The 18,718-nt window shown below is 45.6% G+C and overlaps 1 protein-coding gene across 1 annotated transcript in view; it reads right to left on the bottom strand.

Moving 5' to 3' along the window:
* BAK1 (BCL2 antagonist/killer 1) overlaps positions 1–18,718 on the bottom strand; it is a 155,318-nt gene that overhangs the window by 37,275 nt on the left and 99,325 nt on the right. Inside the window, exon 4 of the mRNA XM_069633525.1 lies at positions 15,771–15,914. Within this exon, the coding sequence (XP_069489626.1) occupies positions 15,771–15,914 (144 nt within the window). The remainder of the gene's footprint in view (positions 1–15,770; positions 15,915–18,718) is intronic.

Here is an 18,718-nt window from a genome sequence, read left to right as displayed (position 1 = left end):
TGCAAATGCTATATTTTACTATTTTTCCTTAGCGGGCAATCGCAAGTCCCCAAAATTACGGGGCCAGGTAAAGATCTAAGATTGTATAGCGTACACTGTTAGCAAGATAACCGCTACCAGATAGGGGTAGAATAACAAGTGGAGTGCTACTATGTCATACGGGACAGGATCGGGAGGGTGGGGGAACACCCTCACTACCCCGCTACAGCACATATGTAAAACACTGTCACCCCATAGGGAGAAACTGATCAAATACAGCATAGAATGGACACAGGGGACGGACAACAAAATGACGACACCATGGCCGCCTAATGGCAGTTTCGACCCATATACCCAACATTCACTATTAACCCATCTGCATAACACATACAAGGGGAAGAATTGACACACCACGTGGAGGTGTTTAATTTATGGAGGATGTTCCAAGGGTCCCGACCAGGACCAAACGGAATGTTCACTGTGGGGGAAACAACGGAAGAAAAGGAGATTAAGGAGGAAGGAGAGAATGGGGAAAAAGAGAGTGAAGGCACACAGAACACGGGGAACGGACAAGAGGGAGGAGAAAAGAGTAACAACTCAAACGAAAATGAAATAAAAAAGGAACAGAGCGACGATATACCCCTAGCGAAGGTAGTGAAAACGGAGGGAGGGGGGTTGTATCCTTTAAGAGAACTAGGAGAAATAGCAAGAGAACAATTAAGGGCGGCTGAGGGGTACTCGAACCCGGCATACAGCCCGCCACCATATACAGCTACAGGTGGCCACACGGGAGGGGAGCGGACTAGTACGACGGGATCAGCTCATAGGAAGATGCCAGCAGGGGAGGGGAGGACTGGAGAAGAGCAGATCGCGGAAATAGGACATGATGAGTGGGTAGCTGCGCAGGTACTATTAAAATTACGAGGTTCATTAACAGGAGAAGAGAAGGAGGTAGTAAGGAAAATGGACGAGGATAATACCAGGGAGAGTGAAATGAAAGGGGAAGAGGGGAAAAAAAAGTGGGAAGAGCTGTTACTACAAAAGGAAGAGATTTTGGAGAAACGATTAGCAGAATTAAGGGATGAGCAGAATGCATTGATCAAGCAGCTCGAGAGGGAGGAAAGAGAGAGAGCCCGGGAAAGAAAAGAAGGTAAGAATGAGTTGGAAAAAATGAGGGAACGAACTGAGGAGCAAAAGAGAGAAGCCGAAAGGGTAAAGGCAGTAGCAGAAAGGGTATCCAGAGCAGCACTGCGTGACAGGAAAAGAGAGGAAGAAGAGAAAGAAAAAGAAATGGCAATATGGAAGAGGAGATTACTATCAGAAACGACAAGGAAATACGAAGAAGGGAGGATGATAGAGAGTATATTAGAACGCGAAAGGGCGAGATGGGAAAGGAAGAAAGAAGATGAAAGGATAATGGAAAAGATGCGTAGTGAAGTAATGGAGGAATTAAAAAAGAAAAGAGAGGAAATTGGTAGAGAAATAGCGGAGAGAAATGAAGGGGAAAGAGAAGATAGGAGAGGGGAGAGTGGAGTAAGGAGATATGTATACAGAGACACAGAAGTAGCAACAACATCAGCACAAAGGGGAGCGATTGGTAAAGAAGAAAAGGGAGGAACGGATCTAATAGACTTAAAAACAGTAACGATTAGGGGGAAAAAGACAGATTGGGGGTTGCCATTCATGAATGACTTTTGTAGTGAGGAAGAAGAAGGAATGGAGAAGGAAGGAAGAAATAGTGAAAGGGAAAGCCTAGATAAATTATACATCACCCGGACAAATAGAGACTCACCATGGGCCTGTAGGAGAAAGGAAGAACTGGAAGGAAGTGAGGGGGAAGAGCAAGGAATGGCGGGAAGGCAGACACGTGCAGCTACACCCTCATCATCCCGTCCAACATGCTCCACCACCCCACACTCATTACGTGCAACATCCCCACCTAAACTCGCACCCTTCTCCCACGAACTGACACCCTATGCAAGCAGGCTTAGAGACCTCCCTGGACGCAGGCAGGGAGAACGAATACACACGCCCACATTAAATAAAGGAAATGATGAAAGAAGGGGAAGAGATGGAGGAGAAACAGTTACAAGCAGGGGAAATATGGACGCAATTGACGATGTAGGAGACACAGAAGAAGAAGAGGGGTGCGCGGACTCGATTTTGTGGAACCCAGGGGTCAAACAGAACACAACTTAATGCCACTTCTGGAGAGGGGAGGGGTTAGGCCACAATACGTCCCTTGGAAGCATGCAGACAAGGAAAATATAAAGTGCAGGCTCCCATCATTAAGTGGAGGTGCGGGAAAATGGATATATGAAATGGAAAAACACACCGCAGGACAGAAACTGACAGTGGGGGATGTAAAGGGCCTTCTAATATCAATATTGGGGGATGCAGCAGATGACATCTGGAATAGAGCAGGCTTCCCCGGGGTTACAATAACAAACACATCACACGATGGGGCACCATTCGCAAACTGTAGACATGCATTATGGCAAGCGCTCAGGGTACAGTACCCAGACACATCAGACATAGGAGCAATTACCTCACGCAAGATGCGTGACAACGAAGATCCTGTTGATTATATCCAGGAAATTCAAGAGAAGTGGCGTATGGAAACTAAAGAACAATGGGACAAAACACCAGCAATATTCTATCATATACTAATACAAGGGCTCCCAGAAGCAGTTCAGAAACAACTGAAGAAGTTAGTAGGGATGGAAGCAAAAGCATGGCCAGAAATAAAACTGACGATAGTACATCATTGTAGGACATGGCAAGAGAAGATGAAACAAAAGGAAGAGGATAGAAAAGCAGAAGAGGCTAAATTGGTACAGAAAAAACTTACTAAATACACGATGGAAGGTGCACTAATAACTACACCTGCAACAATGACTCAAAACCCCACACAAGTAGTGGCTGCACAAGATCCCTCCCAAATACAATCATCACAGATTGTAGCACAACAGCTGCCACCACCCCAACCATACACGACTAACATGGGAGGAGGTTACTCAACGCCAGGAGCTGGATATTATAATTATAACAGGAGAAGGGGAGGAATGATGAGGGGGAGGAGATACGGCTATAACACACAACAGCAAGGGGGTGAATTCAGAAATTTCTACCCCACCGGACAACTAGTATACCAGGACAATTCAGGGAGCTTTCCATGGCAGAACAGGGAACCACCGGTATGTTGGATTTGTGGATTACTAGGGCACATGTCACGCACATGTAGAATGAGACCAGGCACACCATCATGGGGAGAACGGGGACAACAAGGGCCAACAAGGACCAACACAGGAACAGCAGGGCATCCAGCAACAGCAGGCATTGCAACCGGGAAATGGGCAGCAACAACTAGTAACACAACAACAGCCACAGACATATTCACTGCCACAACAACAGGTAGCGATAACACAACAACCCCAAGTGCAGGCAGTACAGCAACCTGCCCAAATTCAAGACCATAACATAACCTCCACCAATACACAACTACAGCAAACACAACTGGGAAGGGTGACGGTCCTGGGACACAACCCTTACACAGGAAGTGGTCAATCATTATACCCACAATAGGACAGCCCACAGACGGCCTTGGTGTGTCCCATCCTGTCGGTAACACCTAATAGTGCGGAGGAACCACGCATAGAGGTAACGATAGGTGACAAAAAATTGTCATTCCTTGTTGACACCGGGGCGACCCGGTCTTGCATAAGGGAAGGTAAATTTAAGATGTCAGGTGAAGCCATGAACACCCAAGGATTCTCTGGGGCTAGGGGGTTGGTTCCCTTTACTGATAACATTCCCTTATCAATAGGGGATTATGACATGTCCGTCCCGCTTTTATATTCTAGGGCCTCACCAGTAAACATACTAGGGAGAGACATAATGAGAAGGTTGAATATGACGATCTCCTTTACGGAGGACGGCATAATTTGCTCCACTCCAGGAATAAACATGCTCACTGCACGACAAATTATGCAAGCATATTGTGGACAGACAGTGATTAGGGCTGAGCCAGTAGATGGCGAACTATTCCAGTACGGAACAGAAATGGCATTTGCATTGATGCCAGGAATAGAAGGAAAAATCTGGATTAGGCCAACAGCCTATTTGTTCAGACCAGAAACACCAGCCAATGAACCAGAAGGAAAGGTGATTTCAGTGAGCATAGAGAGCATTATAGCAACTGCTGATTACATCGCAGTACATGCCCAAGAAAGAGAAGGAAGAGCATGGAGGGCAGTGATAGCCCTAGCAGAGGGATGCAGGCTCACCCAGGTGTCAGACGAGGAGCTCTTTTCAGAAGAAAAGGAAGAAGGTGAAATGGTATTTATGATGAGTGTAGACATATGGCTAAGAGTAACATACAAACAAGTGGCACAGAAAATTGCAATGGCACTGGAAGCACCCACATCCACCCCAGTTCCCTTCTTTGAGGAGGATATGGCAAAAGTACCAACATCATTATGGACTACTAGTCCCTATGACGTGGGGTGCATAAAGAGCATAGGGGGAGTAAGAATAAAATTGAAAAAAGGTGCAATACTCCCTAGAGTGAAGCAATACCCACTATCAAAAGAGGCAGATGAAGGCATATATAAAACAATAACGGCCCTTATAAATAATGCCATATTGGTACCATCAGAATCACCATGTAACACAGCTGTACACCCAGTGCGCAAAGCTAAAGGAGGGTCTTGGCGTTTCATCCAGGACCTCAGGCCCTTGAACAACATAGTGGAAGCAAAATACCCCATAGCAGCCAACCCGGCCACAATATTGTGTGGCATTCCAGCAGAGGCATCACGATTTACAGTGATTGACCTCAAAAATGCCTTTTTCTCAATACCCCTGCACCCAGACTCACAGGATCTAACAAGCTTCACGTACAGAAACACAAAATGGAAACACACCAGATTGCCACAAGGGTACTGCGAGTCACCCTCAATTTTCAACAGAGTAATAAAGATGGACTTGGGTAACATTGAAGTGGAAATCACAGTGTTGCAGTATGTCGATGACATAATAATTTGCAGCACAAGCGAAAAAAGATGCAGAGAGGACTCATTAAAGATGCTGACAATATTGGCTGAAAAAGGTTACAAGGTAGACAAAGAAAAGTTACAGTACTGTTAGGAACAGGTACTTTACATTGGTCATCTCATATCCCAATACGGAAGAAAGATTGCACCACAAAGAGCACAGGCCATATCAAAAACACTGTTGCCCCAAATAGTGAGGGAACTGCAGCAGTTCCTGGGGCTGTGCAACTACTGTAGAGCATGGGTGTTTGATTACAGCTCATACATAGGACCCCTACTTGAGGCATTAAAAGAAGCTAACAAAGGGGAGAAAAAATTGGGGTGGACAATGGAGATGAAAGAGGCCTTTGATGAACTGAAAGATGCAATATCAACTGCTCCGGTACTGGCCACCCCAGATTATGAACGACAATTCTTTATATTTTCACATTGCGACTCAGCAGTAATGAAAGCAGTGTTGGCTCAAAAAACAAGCATGGGTTACAAACCAGTAGCATTTTACAGTGGTCACTTGGATCCTGTGATGTTAGGACATTTCCCTTGCGAACAAGGTCTCGCCGCAGCTGCCTTTGCGGTAGAGAAAGCATCATCAATCACAATGGGGTGCCCAACAACACTATTTGTGGAACATGCACTATTTGCAATATTGAACAAGCCTAAGTCCACACTAACCACGCAGAGGGCGTCAGGTTATGAGATCAACTTATCTAGACCAGAATTATCAATTGTTAGATGCAGCACAGTTAATCCTGCAAGGTTTATAGCGGAAATAATTGGGGAAGGAGACTATGCACATGATTGTACACAGACTACCGAAATGTACTCATGTACTAGGAAAGTTGAAGAGAACGCACTAGATGGAGGAGAGCTCTTGTTCATTGATGGGTCATCAACAATAGACCAAAGTGATGGGATAAGGAGAACTGGGGGAGCAGTGGTAAAAATGACAGAGGAACCGGTGTGTGTGGCTGTGAAATGCGTACAATTACCACAACATTACTCTGCTCAAGCAGCAGAATTGGTTGCACTGATCTTGGCGTTAAAGGAAAGCTTTGACAAAAGAGTGACTATATATTCTGACAGCGCATATGTCACGTCTACTGTCCACTCAGGTTTGTCCAAATGGAGGAGAAGAGGGTTTAGGAGAGCTGAAGGCACCCCAGTGCAACATGCTCTCTTATTAGCTGAACGAATTGAAGTAATAAATGACCCACAAGAATTAGCTTTGGTTAAATGTACCGCACACACTAATGGAGAAGATCATATCTCAAAAGGAAATGCAGCAGCAGACGCACATGCGAAGTATGCTGCATATTTTGGTGAGATATGGAACCCCCCAGAGTCAGAGAGAGTGAGAGGGAGGGGGATAGCTAAAGAGATGTTGATAAGAGAAGGGTACAACCATCTCCCAGCCACACAGATAATGGAGTTACAAGCGGCTGCACCAATGGCAGAGAAAGAAATATGGGTAAAAAGAGAATGTACAATGTCACCAACTGACGACTGTGGCGCCAGGGTAACACTGGAAAGATGGTAATGCCATTGGCACTATTGAACACCGCCCTGAGCCAACTCCACCACCCAGCCCACACAGGCAAGGAAGTTATTGCAGCACGAATTAGGGAAGATTGGTTCTGTCCCGAGTTAAATTCCCATGTGACAAATTTTATCAGCAATTGTCCCACATGTCAACAGTTTACGGCCGGTCACACGCTGAACGTGATAAAAGGTACTATACCCCGGCCAGAGGGACCATTCCTGCACATCCATATTGACTATGTTGATATGATCAACGTATGTCAAGGAAATAGGTATATGATTGTAGTAGTATGCCCATTCTCCAGGTGGATTGAGGCAGGACCCTTCTCACATCCAGACGCATTTAGAGCAGCTAAATTTCTAGTGAGGGAGGTTTTCCCCAGGTGGGGAGTGTGCGAGGTACTGCGGTCGGATAATGGCCCGCATTTCGCTAATGAAATGTTCCAGCACATCACATCCTGACTGAACATCAAGCATAAATTTGCATGTGATTATCACCCACAGGCCAACGGTATATGCGAACGCCTGAATGGCCTACTGAAGGAGGCAATTGCAAAGATACAGCAAACAACAAAGAAGAGTTTGTTGTATTGCCTTCCGCTAGCTCTATTTGAGCTGAGGAATAGACCAGCCTCCGACCACCACCTCACTCCTCATGAGGTGGTGACCAGAGGACAAATGCGCCTTCCTCTAACGCCAACATCAAGGGCATTCACAGACTATGAAAACACTGCAACTGTTCTTGGTGATGAAATGTACCAATATGTGTCTTCTTTGGTTACTAGTGTAGTGTTTGTGTCTCAACAGCTCGAGCGCATGCGGGGCGGGTCTAAGAGTGATCAACAAGAAGACGCGGATAAAGAATTGGAAAAGGAAAAACTGTGCAAAATTGCTAAAGGTGATCACTACTCCGCAATTTCAATAGAAAGTGGAACAGCCCACGCTTCACTGGCCCCCACCTGGTAGAGGAGGTATCTACGAGAGCAGTAAAGTTGCAGAACAAACGTGCTTGGAATCACCTACACGATGTAAAGATCTGCAAACTCCAGACCCGCCCTAGCGTCACCGACAGGGCCATTGGAAGAACAACGACAGCGTCACCCACGGAGGAAGAGACTTCTACCACAGCTGACGACCTAAGTGTCTCCATACCCTGCCACCCCCCAGATTCCCCAGAGACAACTACTGAAACTGGTAATCCCTATACCACCCACCCCATGGTCACACGATCAAAGAGTAAAGAGACTTCCGCCAGCTGAGCCCAAACCCTCTGCCCATCGACCCCCTACCCACTACAGTAACCACCCAATTGAAGGACATTGTCTTGCACATATACACATGTAAACACTAGAATGTTCTCTTTTTTTTTTCTCTTTCTCGCACATGCAGGTACCGCGTATTACTGTATTGCTAAGAAAACAGATAACTAACAAAGTTCATTGCCCAGGAGTAGATGCTACCCTCAGACGATAACTACCCTGAAGAGCTATCACACCAATTTGTCTACCACATAAAAAGGCCAAAGTACCTGAAAGGAAGGAGGGTACGTGTCTACTATACAGCATTTATCTTGGCCATAGAACAATCAATGCCCCATCTTCACCAACACTTGCCTGCCCTAAGAGACAGATCGCTTAGATTGGCGTGGGAACAGCTCTTTGCCTGGGCACTGAATGACTACTTGATAGGGAGAGCTTGAAAACAACAACTAACACTAATAACAAGCCTATTGAGAATTTTCAGGCGGGCAACTTTAACGTCGCAAGAATAAGCTGCCGGACTGTAGCAAGGTAAGAGCAAAATGCCGGTGAGACTAGCTTTTGTAATAAAGATGATAGGGATTTTGATGATCACCGGATTTTTGGCTGCCTCTGTATGGCAGAAAAGTTATGCTATCAATATTTTGGCTGTACCCAAACCTAATATACCCCCCACCCACGGCTGCAACAGGTGTCACGTCAGGTGGTACTAGCAAGATTCCACATAACGGAAATAGAGTTAAACGCAGCACATACTCAGATAATAAAGGTATTGATAACTACATAACAGATTCAGCACACGTCTCGAACAACATGTGGTACCAACACATGACCCAAATAGGTAAGCAGACAACAGAAGACAGCTGCTACGTCTGCTCATTGATCCCATACGCCATGAGCGCTTCTCGAACATTCGTTGCCACGGAAATAGATGAAAAGACAGCACGATGTATAATATACTTGGCACTGTTCCAAACGAAAGGGAGATTTCAAGGGACGGTGGTGAACCTGGTGTGGAAAACGCGAGACACATATCCATACGAAAACAACTTCCTCAAGATTTATTTGAGTTTCCACAAGAGCAGTTTGCATGCTGAGGCATTCAGATACATGACAAGTGGCCCTGAAAAGGGAGAAACAAAGAAAGTAACACTACAATACCTACCATGTGACTGGTACGCCACTGAAGTTCCTGGTAAACAAGGATGTTGGGAAAGACCACTGGTAACAATAACAGGGAAGGTGTACATGGACAACAAATGGGACATAGGAGTGGTTGGCAGCAACATGGTAACAAGAGAAAATATCACAACTATTAATGAACACAATGACAGATGTTGGACGATTTGGGTCAAGTATGTACCCATGCTAACGTGGATAGAGAAGGATGAAGACCCAATAACCATACTGCCGCTGTCTGCACCTAAGGTATGCTACCAACATAGAGGAGAAGTGGACGTGGGATACAACACCAACTGTGCAAGCGTGGTGGAGTTACCTGAGGGGGGAGCAGGAACAGCAGTATTAATGGACCATTACTGGGCCTGCGGAGAAAAGGCATACCACACACTACCCCCTCTGTGGAATGGTATATGCACAATGGTACACGTTAATGTACCATCACAAGTGGTGCCCCAGAAACATGTGAACATGGCAAACTTCCCTAAAATGGATGAAGGAAACAAGAGGAAGAAGAGATCTGCAAAACCTCAGAAGGGGCCAGAGAACGAAGACAACAACAACAACAATGTCCTGAATAGAAAGAAAAGACAAGGAGAACCTTTGATAGGAAATTACCTATGGGGAAGGTCGGAAACAGCACTCACTTCAATCCCACCAGAACACAGACTATTCAGCAGAGCAGCAATGTTCTTCTCGTCAATAATACATCCGGGACTACAAGCTTACGCAAACGCAAAATGGCTCCAGATAACTCGATGGGAGCTAATGATGACAATTAATTCTACAGTAAATGGATTCAACGCAATAAAAGAGGAACTGCGAGCAGTGAGGATGGTAGCACTACAGAACAGATATGTATTGGATCTCCTTACAGCAATGGAAGGAGGAGTGTGCGCAAAGATAGGACAATCATGCTGCACATTCATTCCTGCTAACGATGCTGACAATGGCACACTGACAGAAGCAGTATCACAACTGGCCCAGATGCACTCCAAATTGATGAATGAAAGTAAAGGAGTGAAGAAGGATGACAGCTGGTTTTCACTGTTATTGTCGTGGATGCCATTTTGGCTGTCGGACGGACTTAAGATTATAGTTGGATGCATAATACTGGCTGGAGCTGTACTGATCATAATAAGATTTTGGAAGGCCCGGAAGGCACGCACCACAGACGAAATGATCGAAATGGTTGGTATGCACCCCTTGATGCCGGCAGACGATGACCAGCACACAGGCATAATAATAAAAGAGAGAGAAACACTGCGCAAACAGATCATCACCAACCACCTGGACCCACCATCTGTGAAGCTCGAAAACCCAAGAAACCCAAGGAGCTACATAGGGAAATGGGTATACTGCACACCTGGAGGAACCTGTGTATATATGTATTGGTCATTTGAAGACCATGTCAACCACTATGGGCATTTGGGAGGAGTAACTAAAATATGGAGAGTAAGAGGAGATAAGGAAAAAGATATGTTTGTGGTCGACCAGAGGGGGGACTGAAGTGGGAGAATGGAACAAAAGACTCCCACCAATCCCCTCACGCCCCTGGCCTAGAGGATCGCGGCCCAGACATCCTCCACGAGAGGAGTTTGCCTATCTACCAGATGACCAAATACCCTGGTACAGGAACATACGGATGTGCCCACCAGCCTGCCCGCCAGCCTGCCCTGCTCATGCCGACGCCTGCGGCATGGATGAACTCGACTGAACCATTCAACAATAAATGAACACATCGTTAGAGATGCCATGACGACCTAGCCAACGGTCAGCACACCCGTGCAAACATGCACACTGGACACTCCCACACCAATCCACACGAAGAACATATCCAGTGCTATGACGTAGGTGACGGGCACACCCACTGACGCGCATCTTTATTATTTTCACATAGCTTTTTTCAAAATGCAGAAACGCAAGGCGCACAACGAACTCATCTAAAATGCTTGCTGACGCTTCTCCTACCCCATGCATTGCAATGAGAAATATAACGAAGATATGATACTGGGGATAAAACAATATGATACCATAACCTAAAGCGCCGTGCATCAAACGTCCCCACCTATGCACCAGGACCAAGTAGGCCGCAAGCAAGAGCCTCCATGAACATTGAACACGCAAGAGTACAATTGCTGACCCTGCAGAATGCGCCCGGCAAGAGCAGACAGTCAAGGGCACAATGCTGCAAACTCGCATGCCACAAGCCGAAGCCAAGGTCACACCTGCAAACTAAGCCAGGCACACAATGGAAGATGCAATATTAAATGTGCAGAATTCTGCTTCAACCACGGTCTCTCCTCACGTGACCAAGCCGAACCTGACAGGGTGCCAGGCCCAGGAGGAGGGAGGCGCCTGGATCCCACGTTTTGAGACACAGGCAGCAACAATTAAGCGACTCAATGGACATCTGCGGCAGTGGGAGTAGTCTGCCCTCCAGCATATGAACAAATCCTCGCATTGTCTGCACATACCCATAGTTATACATTGTTTCAAATGACAGGTGCACCGCGAGCTGGGAACAGCAATGGTCCCAGACTGGGGGGCTCGCGAGTGGACCAATCAGAACATGGGGCTCTTATCACTGACGCCATTAACATTAGCCAATCCTCAGGGGTCGTCATATAACAATTTTCATGTATCTAATTGAAGGGACAACCCAAGTATACCACCTGACTGACCCTCAACCACTAACAGCGTTCTCTATACGTATGCTATACTAACCCTACCACTCGAGGAACCAATCCAGAGTGGCGATAGGTTTTTTGCTAACTTTCCTAGGTGACGCAAGTAGCGCGTCATACTAAGGTAAAAAGGGCCTACGAGCCCCACGAATGGAGAGAGAGTTTCAGGACGGACGCGTACGATCCTTGACCTATCCCTGCCATTTTGTTTAATAAACAGCAGAATCACCTTGCTTCTTGCGTGTGCCTCATACTCATTTCTGGGATACACAGGAGGAGTTGGGGCCTCCCTGCCCGGAGGTCCGCGGACGGCCCAGCCGGCCCCGGGAAAATTTCCCCCCCTACACTTGCATACCTTTTTGGCACATTTTGTGAAAGAACAGAACGCAGACAGGATACGTCCGACAATGATTAACTATTATAACCAGTGAAGCTAATGCGATGATACAACGTAGTGCTTGATTGTAATCAATACAGCAAAGACGAGTAAACTAGAACAAATTATGACTGAAGCTAGTCCACTAATTCAGAAAGTTGGGAAAACAGCATTTTGAAAGTAATGAGTGATCAAGACCAGAATGGGTCTATTTATCCCTGAAGAAGCTCACAAGTCTCCACAAGATTGCAAGTGGATACTAAGCGAAACACGTGTCGGCGACCAGAAAAAACATATGTTGTACAATCACTGATCAGAGATTGCTGTGTTATCTTTTGAGTTTGAATAATACAGAGCTATTGTTTGTCCCAAATCTTTGTTTACAAACAAGTTTTCAGTGTCAAGTCTCTTGAAGATACAAAAGAGACTCAGTAACTTTGTGCTGTTTGTAACTGAGAATACATTGTGTATTTGACCACCATCTAATTTGTGTTTGTGTTTATGTTGACAAGGTGCATCCGGGTTTGGATTTTGTTGATAAGTGTGTGGGATATGTTTAGCAAGCTTTTTTCTCTGTGCAGGGATCACTTGAGTGATGTGAAGCCTCCAGGGCAGTTTACAGAAAGGTCTGATTTCCTTATGTATGGTATGAAATAGACAGCAGTCCATGCTTTCAGGATTACGCTGCACTAGCACACTATTGTGTTCCTGTATGTGTATTGCAGGTTTAAAGATGTCAATGAAAGGAATCACTGAATGAACCATGTGTGCCTATTCCCAAAAGCAAGCATTCAGAAGAAATGAAGGAGGAACCTTTGAGGCCAAGCGGTGGCAATCTGTATTTTCAAGCATCAGCGTAGTGTAATTGGGGGTACCTACTCCTTGGTTTCAGGTATAAGGGGTGTTTAAAAGGGTTCTATGTCCTTCCATCGGCAGGTTTTTTGGAACAGGGTCTTTTTTCCTGCTGATTTTTGACCGGAAAAACTCATGGCTTTTTCTTTTTATTTGGTGGGGTTCCCACATCCCCTTCCCAGTTTTTTTCTACCTATTCCCTAGAAGCTGGATTCACCTGTTACCCCTTGAGAGTTTGCACTTAGAGCATGGATTGATTTGGTTTAGCCTGGGCAACACATTTTTAAAAATGTTTCTTAGTCATTAGCAGTGCCTTTTCCAATATGTAAATGTTGAAGTATTTGGAGTTGTGATGGAAGGTTTTGTACTGAAAAGCCACACACAGCTCCAGCTCCCACCAAATTCCCTATTACACAATTAAACACGCGTAAATAATACAACCCCCACCTTATCCCAGATACACCCCTTAACCAAAGTGTGTGATCAATAACTCATAATTTTATCTCACTGTGCATTGCCTGCAGACATTGGAAGTTCTCAAAGCATTCCCTCTCTTATACTTAAAAACACTGGCGTCAAAACAGGCAAAGAATCAGTCGGTGATTGATGAGTGTCACTTGAAGCCTAGATTGGTGAGTACCTGCACTTCATTTTTCTCCATTTAAAGCACTGCGTGCACATCCCACTCGGGGTGATGAATGAATCACAGAAGAATGGTGGCTGAAAGGTTTTGAATGAATCAAAAACACTGGCAAAGCTTGGGGCCACTCTGGTTGTGATGTATTCCTAGTCACTCTTCAGTGAAGAGACCTCCAACTCCTGCAGGCCACACAGACCTTGCCTCAGAATAAATCCATCCCCTGCACTTTTCCCTTCCCCCTACCCCTGCACTTGCGCGGTCTGAATGACACCTGGCCTAGTAGGATCGTTGTCTGTCTTCCCCTTGTTCCCCCTCCCTGCCTCGTCGCGCCTTGAAACACTTGTGTATAGGCGCGTTACAAATGCCATATCATATCATATCATATCATATCATATGTTTTCATTTTAGCACTGAATGGATTGGATTTAGGCCATGTGGCATCTACCGGGAGCTGTCATGTTGAATATCAGTAACAGACCACCCTATTAGGCAGTAGGCTACTGCTTTTGAAGCAGCCCTACCGCCTACAGATTTCAGTGACAGATCCTACTGCTTTTTTACAGTGGCAAGTAATGTATGTGATTCTAAGGCAGGCTCCAGCTCAGAGCATGCAACACATTAACTAGTCTGTCTGTACAGTGGACTGGTAGGTAATTACTTTGATTGCACTCAGACTAATCCACTGACCCGACAGCTGCATGACTGTGTCCTGCACTCTTGCTGGCACAACCCTTAGGTCAACCAGCAGGGAAAGCAAGTGGCAGAGTGTAACACCATCACACAGCATCTACCGACAATTTGGTGTTAGCATTCAGAATTATACATTTTTTACATTTCAACATCTTTGCATGTTGTGCTGTTTGTATGTTTTGTATTTTCCTGTGAGGTCACTGTTATGGGAATTATTATTTTTCAAACTTGAAAAATCCTACATCTTTTTGGTCACAGAATGTTGGCAAGTAAGTTATAATAAGCAGCGTCCCGGCGGCTCCTATGATTTGTGAAAGCCTCCTGCTAGGCCCCGAACACAGGTTTTTCTGAAGTGCAGACATATTTTATCCTCTGACCCATTTCTTCAAAAGGGGAGCCCTCCTCCCTTGATGTTTCGATGGCCTCTGTGGGGTTCCCTTCTTCAGACGCCCGATGAATGGCCATAGTATCTTGAGCTATTTTCAGATAACTATTTTCAACTTAAGCAATGCACTTCCTGAAATGGGTTGGATGTCGCTTAGAATTAATTGAAATCGTGAATTGTCATCTGCTTTTTGGCCACTTGGTGGCACTCCTGCCCCACAGCTCGCCAGCGGACTATTCGTAAGTGAAGAAAAAACGTTTTCTTTAGTGGGGCTGTCCAAAGGAGTAATTTCATTGCCATTATGGCAATTTCTGCGCACTCCCATAAAAAGCAGAGAGATATGACAATTATATATTTGGGGACACGCATATTTCCAGGGATCACACAATGCGGTCTAGTGGTAAACTGGGATTAGGACGCAGGTTGCCTGATTCTACAGTGCGCAAAGTAGCTACTGAGTCACACACCTTTTCACATGATCCTAACTAGTGTATGGATGCTATTTAGGAAACTATGCTGTTGTTGTTGATTGGTGGTGGCTTCTGAAACAGAGTGGTATAAAGAGATATGCGGCAACAGAGAGGTAAAGTTGAGGCATATGTTGATGCACGTTTATAAGGCGCCTTAGGCCCAAAGGCAAACGGCGCACTAGCAAACAATAAGCAATCACAATCAATACACACTTTTTTTATAAGCATAAAACAAAAAAGCAACAGGCATAAAAACAAGACACAAAATCGACATGAAAGCATGAAGGAATAATGTGGCGTTCATACCCCGTTCCAGGGGCTGGAACGGGAGATAACGGCCCGCAGCCCAAGTTATCGGCCCGAGCGATAACATATGACGTCATCAACATGAAAATTTACTTTTGCTGACAGCAGCACTGCGCAGCTCAGCGCCGTGAAACAAAGGTATGTTTCTTTTTCACACCATTAATACCCGTGTAGGAAACTACACGGGTACTAAGTGGTGACGGGGGAGCGGGGACTGGAAAGGAAGCACCCTAAACCAATGAAAATGTTCTGAGCGCAGGCTTTTCTTGGTTAATACAGCCTGCGTTCCAAGCTTTTGCATTGATTTACGAGAATTTGTGGTGATAACCGGTGACCCCCCCAGTGCTTGGTTACCTGGAAGCGATCTTTGTGAAGTACTTGTACGCGTTGTGCATGTCCGGCTGCAGGGAGATCAGCATTTCTCGGAAATCGCTGTCATAGCGATTGTTGATATCGTCCCCGATGACGGCCAGTCGCCTGCCCACGTCGGTGGTCGTGCTGCGGAGAGGAAGTGGAAGCAGGGGGAAATCCCACTATTTTTAAAATGAGAAGCGCACTGAAAACGCAATAACGTAGCACTCATGTGATCAATCAGGCAGTGAAATGTAAATGCGTTTTTGGGCTTCCAACCTGTAGCGCACAATCTGCCTGGAACCCCTAGGCAGGGTGCAGCACCCGGCCCTTTCAAGACAAACCATGCCCTAGTCATTTCTGTTTCCTGAAATATGCAGTATTTGCTCTAGATACACACCTCTTTTTCTCAGAAAGCACCCTCCAGAAGAATGTCTGGACCTCCTCGACCCCCCACTTGCCCAACCCATAAAAATGAAAAAATGCCTTCCCGGTAGGCTCTTGTGCAGGTCCCACAACACCCGACTCCTTGTAATTGTGGTCTGGTCATTTAATAATGACAGATAAGCAGGTTTCTGGACACCATGTTGGAACCATGGTCAATGTGAGATCTGTACTTTCCATGCAGCGATAAATCTCCCCTATGGACACCCTACTCTCTCGATTCTCATGTGTGAGACCTGCAGATGAAGCTCAGATTCCCATTCAGTATTCAGATAATGTCCGTTTGGGAGAGACCTTTTATGTCGTTTGCTTAGCATTCTGTAAAGGTGCTCCCTAGATCGATGCTGTGCGGATTACCCTTTGTCCCAATATGCCTGCTATGTCAAAGTTTGCTTAGCAGTCTGTAAAGGTGCTCCCTAGATCGATGCTGTGCAGATTACCCTTTGTCCTAATATGCCTGCTATGTCACAGTTTGCTTAGCATTCTGTAAAGGTGCTCCCTAGATCGATGCTGTGCCGATTACTGTTTGTCCTAATATGCCTGCTATGTCACAGCTTGCTTAGCATTCTGTAAAGGTGCTCCCTAGATCGATGCTGTGCGGATTACCCTTAACCCTAATATGTCTGTTATGTCACAGATTGCTTAGCATTCTGTAAAGGTGCTCCCTAGATCGATGCTGTGCGGATTACCCTTTGTCCTAATATGCCTGCTTTGTCACAGCTTGCTTAGCATTCTCTAAAGGTGCTCCCTAGATCGATGCTGTGCGGATTACCATTTGTCCTAATATGCCTGCTATGTCACAGCTTGCTTAGCATTCTGTAAAGGTGGTCCTTAGATCGATACTGTGCGGATTACCCTTTGCCCTAATATGCGTGCTATGTCACAGCTTGCTTAGCATTCTGTGAAGGTGCTCCCTAGATCGATGCTGTGCGGATTACCCTTTGTCCTAATATGTCTGCTATGTCACAGCTGGCTTAGCATTCTGTAAAGGTGCTCCCTAGATCGATGCTGTGCGGATTACCCTTTGTCCTAATATGCCTGCTATGTCACAGCTTGCTAAGCATTCTCTAAAGGTGCTCCCTAGATCGATGCTGTGCGGATTACCATTTGTCCTAACATGCCTGCTATGTCACAGCTTGCTTAGCATTCTGTAAAGGTGGTCCTCAGATCGATACTGTGCGGATTACCCTTTGTCCTAATATGCCTGCTTTGTCACAGCTTGCTTAGCATTCTGTAAAGGGGGTCCCTAGATCGATGCAGTGCGGATTACCCTTTGTCCTAATATGTCTGCTATGTCACAGTTTGCTTAGCATTCTGTAAAGGTGCTCCCTAGATCGATGCTGTGTGGATTACCCTTTGTCCTAATATGCCTGCTATGTCACAGCTTGCTTAGCATTCTGTAAAGGTGCTCCCTAGATCGATGCAGTGCGGATTACCCTTTGTCCTAATATGTCTGCTATGTCACAGCTTGCTTAGCATTCTGTAAAGGTGCTCCCTAGATCGATGCTGGGGGGATTACCCTTAGCCCTAATATGCCTGCTATGTCACAGCTTGCTTAGCATTCTGTAAAGGTGCTCCCTAGATCGATGCTGTGCAGATTACCCTTAGCCCTAATATGTCTGCTATGTCACAGCTTGCTTAGCAGTCTGTAAATATGCTTCCCGGTTAACAAATGCATGCTCTGCAGTTATGCACATGTTCATAGTGCATGACACGTCACAGCCTGCTAGCCTTCTGCGACAGCTGCTTGCCAATCAATTCAGGCTTGAACACGTAGAAGAAGGTCCATGATGCATCACAACTTGCTTAGCACACTGTGAAGAACGGTCCCTATTGGCATACAGTGCTGAACACTTAATAGTTACTGTGCCCGCTATGTCACAGGTGGAATAGCTTTCTAAAGAGAAAGCAGATTATTAAACAACAATATTAATTGGCGGGTAAAACTAAAGGTATTTTGCTCTGCAATCGAGAATGAAAGCAGCACTATGTGGGAGGGATGGGGGGCAAGCATGCCAGATAAGGGTGCTATCAAGGTGGGTCTGCATGCCAACTCACTCGCAGCCGCTCTTCTCAGGTGATGGCGAGTTACAATGGTGTTTCATGGAACTGTAGCACTTTTAATGAAAATGTGTGAGTCAATACACGTGAATTGAGTTTCCGTTTCTCTTCCCAACAAGGAAGCACCCATGATTCTTGGGAGCGGTGGTCATGCCTGCAGGCACATAGAATATTAGCTAATTTTTGAGAGGTGTAGAAGAGAGGGGTGTGTAAGGGATGGACAACTGACCAGACTGCAAGACACTTAAAATAAGCATCATATTTATTGTGCTGCAGTAGAGCTCCTTTTTATTTGCTATTTATATAGAGCCTTACGCCAAGGCGCTGTACAAAACCAATGTACAGTAACATTGAAATGAACAAGGGAGTACAATCAAACATGAACTTACAATGAGACTTAAAATACAATTAAGATTGAAGTAAAACAGTTATTAGGGCTGCACAGA

This window comes from Ambystoma mexicanum, chromosome 13 (assembly GCF_040938575.1).
Source record: "Ambystoma mexicanum isolate Mex_15411 chromosome 13, UKY_AmexF1_1, whole genome shotgun sequence".
In the NCBI taxonomy this organism is placed as follows: domain Eukaryota; kingdom Metazoa; phylum Chordata; class Amphibia; order Caudata; family Ambystomatidae; genus Ambystoma; species Ambystoma mexicanum.
Note: the sequence above shows the minus strand (reverse complement) of the source record. Positions and strands in the feature narration are given on the sequence as shown.